Source organism: Gymnoscopelus microlampas (assembly GCF_963454915.1).
Source record: "Gymnoscopelus microlampas genome assembly, chromosome: 14".
Lineage (NCBI taxonomy): Eukaryota > Metazoa > Chordata > Actinopteri > Myctophiformes > Myctophidae > Gymnoscopelus > Gymnoscopelus microlampas.
In genome coordinates this window covers 40,026,378-40,038,203 of record NC_139951.1, presented here as the reverse complement: position 1 = coordinate 40,038,203, position 11,826 = coordinate 40,026,378, and the positions used below count along the sequence as shown (strand labels likewise).

General features: G+C 40.3%; 2 protein-coding genes across 2 annotated transcripts; both read left to right on the top strand.

The window, feature by feature from the left end:
- Positions 1–1,340: 1,340 nt before the first annotated feature.
- LOC311060211 (proteolipid protein 2-like) lies at positions 1,341–7,827 on the top strand (the record flags this gene model as incomplete). Its single annotated transcript, XM_084078344.1, has 2 exons — positions 1,341–1,711; positions 7,746–7,827. The coding sequence occupies 2 exons, from the start codon at positions 1,341–1,343 to the stop codon at positions 7,825–7,827; spliced, it is 453 nt and encodes a 150-aa protein (XP_083934470.1).
- Positions 7,828–10,706: 2,879 nt separating this feature from the next.
- Positions 10,707–11,186, top strand: LOC311060210 (proteolipid protein 2-like; the record flags this gene model as incomplete). The annotated part of the gene is made up of 1 exon (XM_084078343.1): positions 10,707–11,186. One exon carries the CDS (start codon positions 10,707–10,709, stop codon positions 11,184–11,186), a length of 480 nt encoding a protein of 159 aa, XP_083934469.1.
- Between the last annotated feature and the right edge of the window lie 640 nt (positions 11,187–11,826).

Sequence of the window (11,826 nt, the reverse complement as noted above, 5' to 3'; positions counted from 1 at the left end):
TTTTTCCTACACCTGCTGGTATAAATGTCACTGATGGCGGGTAGGCTGCTGCTTCCGATGATCTTTTGAGCAAACTTGCACCACCCGCTGCAGAGCATTCCTGTCTGCAGCAGAGCAGTTTCTGTACCGCACACATGTAGAAGGAAGTGAAACAGGAAGTGAAACAGGCTTCTTTATTAGGGAGGCTGAGTTGTGCAGAAGCCACTCTGAATGAGCTGCAGCCACTGACTGAGACGATCACCTAAAAGAAACGTATTTTTAACAGAATGGCTGATAATGGCTGAATGGCTGATTTTTGCCGTGCCGCCGTTTATAGCGTGTTGTACCTCATCACCTGTGTCATCCTTGTGAGTAATAATTATAATAACCCACCATATGGAGACACTGTCGAGCTTATAGGCTGTGTGTTTCGCCTGATCGCTGGTGTCCTGTATGCCTACGACACTTACACCATCCTGTTTACACTCTGATCGCTGAGCACACACTGGAAGAATGAATTTCACACTTTTATCCTCATCAAGATGAACACACTGAAAGAATGAATGAAGTTCATGGGAGAGTCACTGGAGACAACTATCAAGCAGAGTGGAAGGTGGACAATAAAACAGACAGGAAGACAAGGATGCCGTGGGCCGCCAAGCGCCAACACAGTAAAATCCTCAGTGTTAATTTAACTCTCTGACCTCCAAAAAATTACACTGGGGATATGAACAATGCAGTGGGATGTGAGTGAGACAGGATAAGGGTGATAACAGCCAGTGGTGGAAAAAGTACACAAATGTTTTACTTAAGTAAAAGTATCAATACTGCAATGTAGAAGTACTCTGTTACAAGTAACAGTCCGGAATTCAAAATGTACAAAAGTATTGTTATCAAAATGTACTTACGTAAAATAGCCTAGGTATAAAATAGGGCTAAAGTGCTTAACGTATGTTTTATAATGTAATAATTTGTATCTGCAAAGTAACTAGTAACTAAAGTTTTCATATAATTGTAGTGGAGCAAAAGTACAATATTTGCCTCTGAGATGTAGTGGAGTAGAAGTACAAGTATAGACAATTGGAAATACTCTAGTAAAGTAAAAGTACTGTACCTCAAAATTGTACTTAAGTACAGTACTTGAGTAAATGTACTTAGTTACTTTACACCACTGAATGTCAGTTAGGCATTGGGGTTTTCCATTGTAGTTTCTACAGCCGCACACAGTCACATGTCCGAACGGGAAAGTTGAGGTATTAGACTGAGAGTGAAAGCAAAAGCCACTCTGACTGAGCTGCAGCCACTGACTGAGAAGATACAAGCTGTTAAATCTGTCACCTAAAGAAACGTAACGTAATAGAATGGCTGATACGACCGTATCCAGCTCCGATGCCTGCTTCCAGGAGAAGCTGATAAGTTACATGACGGAGACTCACAAGGGATTTATTCTCACCGCAGAAGTAGTCCTGGGCCTCATCTGCTACGCTAAATCGTGGCACGGAAACTGGATCGACGTGCCCGTTTCTGGGGTGATATTTTCCGCAGTGTTTTTTGGAGTCTTCGCGATGGAGCTGGACAAGCGGTTCCGATGGGTCTACTCGGTCTGGAGTGATTTTTTCCGTGCCTCCATTTATAGCGGGTTGTACCTCATCACCTTTGTCATTATGGTTAGTGGTTATGACGGCACTGTCGGGTTTACAGGCTGTGTGTTTGGTCTGATCGCCTTTGTCCTGTACGCCTATGTCATTTTAGATTTCTATTTAGTTTCTATGTATATAGCAACATGAATCTTTTTTTTTTTAAATCAAAAAGCTTAGGGTTAGGATTTAGAAGGCGTTTCTAAAATCGGCCTCAGGCAGCCCCAGACCATAGCTATGGTCCCTATGATAAGGGTGATAACAGCCAGTGGTGGAAAAAGAACACAAATGTTTTACTTAAGTAAAAGTATCAATACTGCAATGTAGAAGTACTCTGTTACAAGTAACAGTCCGGAATTCAAAATGTACAACAGTATTGTTATAAAAATGTACTTACGTAAAATAGCCTAGGTATAAAAAATAGGGCTAAAGTGCTTAATGTATGTTTTATAATGTAATAATTTGTATCTGCAAAGTAACTCGTCACTAAAGTTTTCATATAATTGTAGTGGAGCAAAAGTACAATATTTGCCTCTGAGATGTAGTGGAGTAGAAGTACAAGTATAGACAATTGGAAATACTCTAGTAAAGTAAAAGTACTTGATAGAGTTATTTTGATTGATCATAATTTGGCTAGTGCCCTAAACCTGCTTTAAATGTCAAATTAATATAATGCTGTCATATTGGCCTAAACTCTGTCATGTACTCTATTCTGCTATTTCTCTGTCTATGCAAGGTCAAACTAGCTACAGGCGTTCTGTGGCTATCAGTTGTTTTGAGAACACTGTATCTTGGTGTTCTTCCCTACGCTAACAATTCCTTCAGCGCCACTGAAGTCACCACTGACCAGTGACCGGTCAGACCCGAGGTCAACGTGTTGTTCGAGACATGTGGACGCTGTTTGTTCAAAGATAACCTGTCACACCATCTTCATCATCTACCATCATCATCTTCATCTGACGACGACGTAATCATCACTATCCACCAATGGCAGCATTACACCTCCGACGGCTGGACGCTCGATGTATCTTCAATGATGTCATATGTTTATGTTACCGGACGCTGTTAAAGTCCAGGGCTTTCTCTGTTTAACGAGGAGAGAGGCGACGACCGATGATGCGTTAACACCTGGTGATGCTGTAACCTTTTTCTCTGTCTGTCTGAATAATATATTTCACTACACCCAATGGCTGCCTGTGTTCTGAGTCTGTTTTTTCTTTGTCGCTTTTTATGAAAGTTACTGGTACTTATATACATACTTATGTGATGTTTCGCCATGCATTGGTATATATACAGGGGTGCACATAACTGGTGCGCAGGTGCGCATGCGCACCCAAAATAAAAAATGCGCACCACATCAGGCGAGGCGCTTTTGCGCACCAACAGCTGGGACAGGAATTTCCAAGCTTTTATTTTTTAGCAAAACTAAAAAATAAAAGCCTGGAGATCGAGGCTAGGAATTTACTTCCTGAAGCCACACTCACACAATCACTCTAAAGCACCCGTCGGCCCCATGTACAGCCATTAGGCACAGGGGTAGAGATATGACTCGCGTCGCCTCGCATCGCCTCGCATTGCCTCGCTGCGTGCACGCAGCCAGCAGCGGCTGTTAAGAGGCACTCGTCACCGAGATGAACGCACCGTAATGGTGCAAAATATGCCGTGAACGTCCCAATCTGGCGGATAAAATCAGCGCAGCAGCACAGGGCATCAACCTTGGGGGCTTTACCTAACAGCGAAAAGAGAAAAAAAAACGGCAAATGAGGAAAAAAAACGGCGAAAATCGGCGGAATTTAGAAGCAGAGCGTCCTTTTTTTCTTTATTTAGGTTGTTTTATTTTCTGGCTTGTCCATTGTATATATATTGATCACACCACCAGACACATCCTCAACGTTTTTTTACACTGATGTTTGGCTATCAGCTGTTACTTACAGTTATTTGTCTTTATTTATATATATATTTATGTCAATGCATCTAGAAATAACCCACGATCCAAACTTGGGTGTTCGATGCATTCGTGACCATATATATAAATATATGGATTAATTTTTTTGTAGCTCGAATCACCACGTCATTGGTATTCGGTGCGTGGAGATTTATCTAATAATAGTTTTAAACTAGGGGTGGGAGGGGGTTGTCTGTGTGGTGCCTATATGATATATATACTATTTCTCGTTGTCATAATGTACTCATTTTCCTTCTATACTGATATTTGACCTAAGATTAACCCCTGCCACCCCTTTCTACACTGCCTATCGGCTGTATGTGGGTTAATGTTCTAGTCTACTGTTCTAGCCTTAGATAGACAGGCATAATACGTCCGCCTTATCGGGTCTCAAATCAGCTCAAGGGTACTCCAGTGTTGCTCTTCTATCCCCTGGCCACATATTACCTGCTACAGGTAACATTTTTGTATACAGTTGTATTTCTATGTTAGTACCACCCATCGGCCCGTGAGTCCGCGAGTACAAAACATTAATAGGCAGCTGCATACTGGAACACAATTTCCAACCCATATGGCAATGCCAGGTTTGCCATCCTTGTAATTCAGAAACTTCTGCTTCGGCCCGTGAGTCAGTTTGAAGTTTGTGTTTTACTTACTTTGTCAGTACATTTTTTTGTTTGTTTGTTTTGTCTTATATGGTTTGTTACATATATATTTTTTTTTCTCTGTGATTTCTTCTGTCATCAGTCAAAGTTATATATATTGAACACAGACCGGTTTCATGTTGACCACTGTAGGTTAAACCATCCATCCATTTAATATATTGAGCTTTAACAATAAGTTTGAATGCCTTATTCCTTTACTTGAACCTTCTGTTCTAATTCATTGAACCATCAATATATTTTGCCTTAATAATAAGTTTTAAATTCTAAGTTTTAAATTATTTTAAATATAATTTAAACTAATAAGTAATACTGAACCCAGTCAGCATAAAATATTTCTCATTACAAAATTAGTTTATCGCTGAAATATCTATGTTCGGTATGTCTGTGTGTATTAATGAACGATTGTTTTTTTTTTCTCTCTCTCTCTCTCTCTCTCTCTCTCTCTCTCTGTGTGGGTCCGCCAGTGTGCTGTCTTCTACGGTGTGTGTGAGTGCGAGGGAGTGAGGGAGCGTAAGGTGAAAGTTCTCTGTTTATCTTTCTCTCTTTTCTATGTGTATGAGCGATTCAGCTATGCAGGCATACGTGAATGTTTGAATGCGTGTCTGTCTCGCTCGTTCTATAACAATTTTAGTCCAAATTTCAATCAATCTCCGGTCAGTTAGAACTAAATAATTCCTTCTGGTCTCTTAGACTCCATTACCCATAATTCCTTCTGGTCTCTTAGACTCCATTACCCATAATTCCTTGTGGTCTCTTAGACTCCATTACCCATAATTCCTTCAGCAGGAAGTGTAAGCTACTGAGTCTCAAGTGAATTCCATTTAAAACATAGATCAGTTAAATTAACCCTAATACGATTCAATATGTTCTAATATCAATATTGGAAAAAAATTAACTATAATATTAAGTTTATTATAAAGTCATTTTGAATTATTTAAAAAAAAATCGGCCTCAGGCAGCCCCAGGCCATAGCTATGGTCCCTATGATAAGGGTGATAACAGCCAGTGGTGGAAAAAGTACACAAATGTTTTACTTAAGTAAAAGTCAATACTGCAATGTAGAAGTACTCTGTTACAAGTAACAGTCCGGAATGAAAAATGTACAAAAGTATTGGTATCAAAATATACTTGCGATGCGACGCATTGTGAGCTTGTAGATCGGCTATTTTCAAATAGCCTAGGTATAAAATAGGGCTAAAGTGGTTAATTTATGTTTTATAATGTAATCATTTATATATGCAAAGTAACTAGTAACTAAAGTTTTCAAATAATTGTGTCCAACACTAATTCTGTCAATGTATATATGTGACTGCCTGTCTTTCAATAAATTAGAACATGTTGACTTAGACGCTTGTTTGAGACTCAATGTGTCCCCATGCATCACTCTTCTTCTATGCTGCTATAACTGAGACATCATCTTGTGTTCTCCAATGAACTTCTTTAATCCACATCATCTGAGTAGACTTTGAATGAACTATAGAATAAAAATCGTTACATTCAGTAAATGTACTTAGTTACTTTGGGATGTGAGTGAGACAGGGAAGTGGTATGATTAATTTTTCTCAATATTGACGCATCATCATAGGTCACCAGGTCATTTTATTTTAGTGCACTGTTCTGTGGAATAAAAATACAAATCTTCACTTTCCATCCTTACTAAATGCATGGTCAGGGACCACATGCAATACATTCACGGATTTATCCTTTTTTCGGACAACAGAGTATAAACAGAGACTATTAGGCTTTCATTTGTCCTCACTCAGGTAATGCCTACAGTACTTGTTTATCATTTGTATTGGCAAATGTCCAAGGAGGCACAGAACATTTTCTAAAACATTATGAACCGTTCAATAAAAGTTTATCTTTCATTGTTCTTTTTTGATGAGAACTTTCATTCAACATGCTTTGGATTTATGCATTTTAACATTTTATGTATGTTTTTTTTACCCAATTAAAATACTGTTTATAATATGTGACCTCTGTGTTTTATTGCATTACAATTTGTGCAATTTGTGCCTTTATTTGAAGCAAAACCTTTTGGAAAATAAAAAGCTATTGTCACTAAAAAAGACAATCCTTTCACCATTTTCTTTAAAAGCCACCAAGCGAACCTAAATATAATGTCATATTTTATGTTTTCCTCTCACTTTTGTGCTCTGAAGTGGTGAAACAGCTACTTAAAGTGGTTAATGTATATTTTATAATATTATAATTTATATCTGCAAAGTAACTAGTAACTCAACTTTTCAAATAATTGAAGTGGAGTAAAAGTAGAAGTAGAAGTAAAAGTACTGAAGACTGGAAATACTCCACTAAAGTTAAAATACCTAAAACTTGTACTTAAGTAAACATACTTAGTTACTTTACACCACTGACAACAGTAACATGCCACTTAGGCTACACACTGATTGAATATGTCATATAATTAATATAGGAGTTGGGGGACAACATCTTTTACTTTAATGCTTATATAGATTTTTGTTGCTGCTAATACTTTTGTACTTTGACTTATGCAGAACTTTTACTTGTAATGGGGTATTTTTTTACAATGCTTTATTGATACTTTTACTCAAGTAAAATATCCAAATGGGATAGTTCTTCCATCTGTATCAGCAAAGGTTCCCCAGGGGTTAAGTTTAGGCGTTTAGCAGTGTAGCAGACAAAGATTAGGACCTGGAATAGTTTGTTGCTTTTATCTGATTACAGATTTATTAAGATGCTGAAATTAAAGTATACATAAAGGTTAATGAGACTAGAGAAACAAATACATTCATTACAGCTGTGGAAACAGATGGGTGTCTGACGCGACTCGCCGGTTAATGTCTCCCTCTAGTGGGAAGAGGCTGTAATGGAATGAACAAACAATGTATAAGGTGGTTTGTGTGCGTGTGCGTGTGCGTGTGTGTGTGTGTGTGTGTGTCTGTCTCAGTGGTGAAAAGTAACTAAGTACATGTACTAAAGTGCTGTACTTAAGTAACATTTTGAGGTATTTGCAAATAGTTTCCAATAGTGTTTTACTTCTACTGGAATACATCTCAAATGGCAAAGAAATGGGACATTCTGCATAATGAGTACTTTCTACTTTTGGTACTTAAAGTACACTTTGATGCCAATACTTTTGGACTTTTACTCAAAGGAATTTTGAATTCCGGACTTTTACTTGTAGTAGAGTACTTCTACATTGCAGCATTGATACTTTTACTTAAGTAAAACATTTGAGTACTTTTCCCACCACTGCCAGTAACTGACAACATTGACGCATCATCATAGGTCACCAGGTCATTTAGTGCACTGTTCCGTGGAATAAAAATAAAAATCTTCACTTTCCTTCATTACTAAATGCAAGGTCAGGGACCACATGCAATACCTTCATGGACCACCAGTGGTCCACGGACCACCTGTTGAAAACCCCTGCTCTAGGGCTGTTTTTTTCCTACACCTACTGGTATAAATGTCACTGATATCAGGTAGGCTGCTGCTTCCGATGATCTTTTGAGCAGACTTCACCACCCGCTGCAGAGCCTTCCTGTCTGCAGCGGAGCAGCTTCCGTGCCACACAGTGATGCAGGATGTGAGGATGCTCTCCACCGCGCACATGTAGAAGGAAGAGAGGACAGGCGTACCCTGCCCCGCCCGCTTAAGTCATCCTCAGGAAATACACACGTTGGGTGAGCCTTCTTTATTAGGGAGGCTGAGTTGCGCAGAAGCCACTCTGACTGAGCTGCAGCCTCTGACTGAGAAGATACGAGCTGCTCAATCCGTCACCTAAAAGAAACGTATTTGTAACAGAATGGCTGATACGACCGCATCCAGCTCCGATGCCAGCGTCCAGGAGAAGCTGATAAGCATGGGGAAGACTCGGAAGGGATGTATTCTCGCGCGGGAAATACTCCTGAGCCTCATCGTTTTCATCTGCTACGCTAACTCGTGGAACGGAACCTGGATCGGCGTGCCCATTTCTGGGGTGATCTTTTCCGCTGTCTTTTTTGGAGTCTTTGCGATGGAGCTGGACAAGCGGTTCAGATGGGTCCACTGGAGTGATTTTCTCCGTGCCGCCGTTGATAGCGCGTTGTACCTCATCACCTGTGTCATCATGGTGAGTCAGTATAATGACCCACCATATTATAGAGACACTGCCGGGCTTATAGGCTGTGTGTTTGGTCTGATCGCTGGTTTCTTGTACGCCTACGACTCTTACACCATCGTCCTGCAGCTATGGAGTAGAAGTCAGCAGAACCCTGTTTACAGCGCTCTGCAGCAAAGGAGCAGCAGTCAGCAGAACCCTGTTTACACTCTGATCGCTGAGCACACACTGGAAGAATGAATTTCACACTTTTATCCTCATCAAGAACAACTCACTGAAAGAATGAATGAAGTTCATGGGAGAGTCACTGGAGACTACTATCAAGCACAGTGGAAGGTGGACAATAAAATAAAACAGATTAACCACAGTTATGGTCTCAAAGGAGGAGAGGTTTTGTCCATGGTCATGTCAGAAAGACAAGGAAGCTGTGGGCCGCCAACACAGTGTTAATTTAACTATCTGACCTCAAAAAATGTACACTGGGGATGTTACTGTGAACAATGCAGTTGGATGTGAGTGAGACAGGAAGTGGTAGAAGTAAAAAAAAAAAAAAAGGGACAAAATTTAGTTTTCTTACGGACTGTCTACGTCCATAGACCTGGAAAGCCTATACGACGTTGTTATATCTTTCAATCCGGGAAAGCATCTGTGCCATTTTAAATTTCTATTTAGTTTCTATGTATATAGCAACATGAATCTTTTTTTAAAGTTTTTCAAAAAGATTAGGTTAGGATTTAGAAGGCGTTTTTAAAATCGGCTTCAGGCAGCCCCAGGCCATAGCTATGGTCCCTATGATAAGGGTGATAACAGCCAGCGGTGGAAAAAGTACACACATGTTTTACTTAAGTAAAAGTCAATACCGCAATGTAGAAGTACTCTGTTACAAGAAACAGTCCGGAATTCAAAATGTACAAAAGTATTGGCATCAAAATATACTTGCGATGCGATGCGTTGTGAGCTTGTAGATTGGCTATTTTCAAATAGCCTAGGTATAAAATAGGGCTAAAGTGGTTAATGTATGTTTATAATGTGATAATTTATATCTGCAAAGTAACTAGTAACTACATTTTTCAAATAATTGTAGTGGAGTAAAAGTAAAATATTTTCTGTAGTGGGGTAGAAGTAAAAGTATAGACAACTGGAAATACTTCAGTAAAGTAAAAGTACCTCAAAATTGTACTTAAGTACAGTACTTGAGTGCTGTGATTATTATACAATGTATGCGTGCAGCTCTTTCCTCTACCTAACCTTTCTCTACCTAACTCCTCGTATGTAGTTTCTCATCACTGACATAATGAAAAAGTAATTGGCTTTCTTTATGTTAGGGGTGCAACCTGTCCTGGATGGAAGTGCCGAGGTGCAGTGCCTCTTAAACTTATTTCCTGTCCCCTTGTCACCCTAACGTTTCTTGGTAAAACGCTAGCCTAGAATTGTTTGCGATGTTTGCAGAAATGACAGTTATCTACAAGATTCATCTACCAGCCTTCCTGTAAAACGGGGAGGCTATAGCGCGCCCCGTGCGGGAGGCCATATTGCACCCGTGGTGAAAGCCTGCCGATGTTGTTCAACATCGGGTCTCTGTGAACCACAGCACATCCTCACCTCAGCACATCTGCCTGACAAACCAGGATGTGGCAAAGGGGCCCTGCCGATGACTTCGCTTATCTCATCTGATGAACTTTTGCACTTCACTCACTTACACAGCATAATTTATCTGTGTAATAGTTGCGCCCATACGAGACCACCTCGTGGGCTGTCCAACACAAATTCTGTCAATGTATATATGTGACTGCCTGTCTTTCAATAAATTAGAACATGTTGACTTAGACGCTTGTTTGAGACTCCATGGCCCCGATTCACTAAGCAATTTACGACCATATTTTGATCTTACCGGCATTTAAGACAATTTTCTTCATGCAAAATGTTGTCTTAAATGCCGGTAAGATAAAAATATGGTCGTAAATTTCTTAGTGAATCGGGGTCAATGTGTTCCCAATGCATCGCTCTTCTTCTATGCTGCTATAACTGAGACATCACCTTGTGTTCTCCAATGAACTTCTCTCATCCACATCATCCGAGTAGACTTTGAATGACCTATACTAGAATAAAAATCGTTACATTGAGCAAATGTACTTAGTTACTTTACACCACTGAATGTCAGTTAGGCATTGGGTTTTCCACTTTGGTTTCTATTAACCTGACACAGCCACATCCAAAAAGCTGCTTCACACATTTGTTAGGTTTCTATAGCCGCACACAGAGTTCAGTAGGAGGTAGCCTACTTCCAAACGGGGAAGTTGAGGTATTAGACAAGAGAGTGAAAGCAGAAGCCACTCTGCAGCCACTGACTGAGAAGATACGAGCTGTTCAATCAGTCACCTAAAACCTAAAACAGAATGGCTGATACGACTGCATCCAGCTCCGACGCTAGCGTCCTGGAGAAGCTGATAAGTTACATGACGAAGACTCGGAAGGGATTTATTCTCGCCGCAGAAGTAGTCCTGGGCCTCATCGTCCTCATCTGCTACGCTGCCTCGTGGTACGGAACCTGGATCGGCGTGCCCATTTCTGGGGTGATCTTTTCCGGTGTCTTTTTTGGAGTCTTCGCGATGGAGCTGGACAAGCAGTTCAGATGGGTCCACTGGGTCTGGAGTGATTTCTTCCGTGCCGTCATTGATAGCGCGTTGTACCTCATCACCTGTCTCATCATGGTGAGTCATTATGGAGATACTGCCCGCCTTACAGGATGTATGTTTGGTCTGATCGCTGGTGTCCTGTACGCCTACGACACTTACACCATCGTCCTGCAGCTAAGGAGCAGCAGTCAGCAGAACCCTGTTTACGCTCTGAACACTGAGCACACACTGAAAGAATGAATTTCACACTTTTATCCTCATCAAGAACAACACACTGAAATAATGAATAAAGTTCATTGGAGAGTCACTGGAGACAACTATCAAGCAGAGTGGAAGGTGGACAATAAAACAGATTAACCACAGTTATGGTCTCAAAAGAGGAGAGGTTTCATTCATGGTCATGTCAGAAAGACAAGGATGCCGTGGGCCGCCAACACAGTAAAATCCTCAGTGTTAATTGAACTCTCAGACCTAAAAAAAACATGTTACTGTGAATAATGCAGTGGGATGTGAGTGAGACAGGAAGTGGTAGAAGTAAAAAAAATAATTGGACAAAATCTCATTTTTTTACGGACTGTCTACGTCCGTAGACCTGGAAAGCCTATACGAGTACTTAATTACTTTACACCACTAATACATTCCTATGACTCGACTAAGAGTTTATTTAGTGGAGGACAGCCCTATATATCTCTTGGCCATTTATAAAGAAATGTTGAACCTGATACATTGTCTTCTTCTCGTCTGATTACAATTTAGTTACATTTCTTCTTACAGCTTAGTTTACATCTAGAATCCTGAGATTTCTTTCTTCTACAGCTGTGACTGATCTGAGTTCAGTCTACAGCAGGGGTATTCAACTAGATTAGGCAGGGGGCCACAA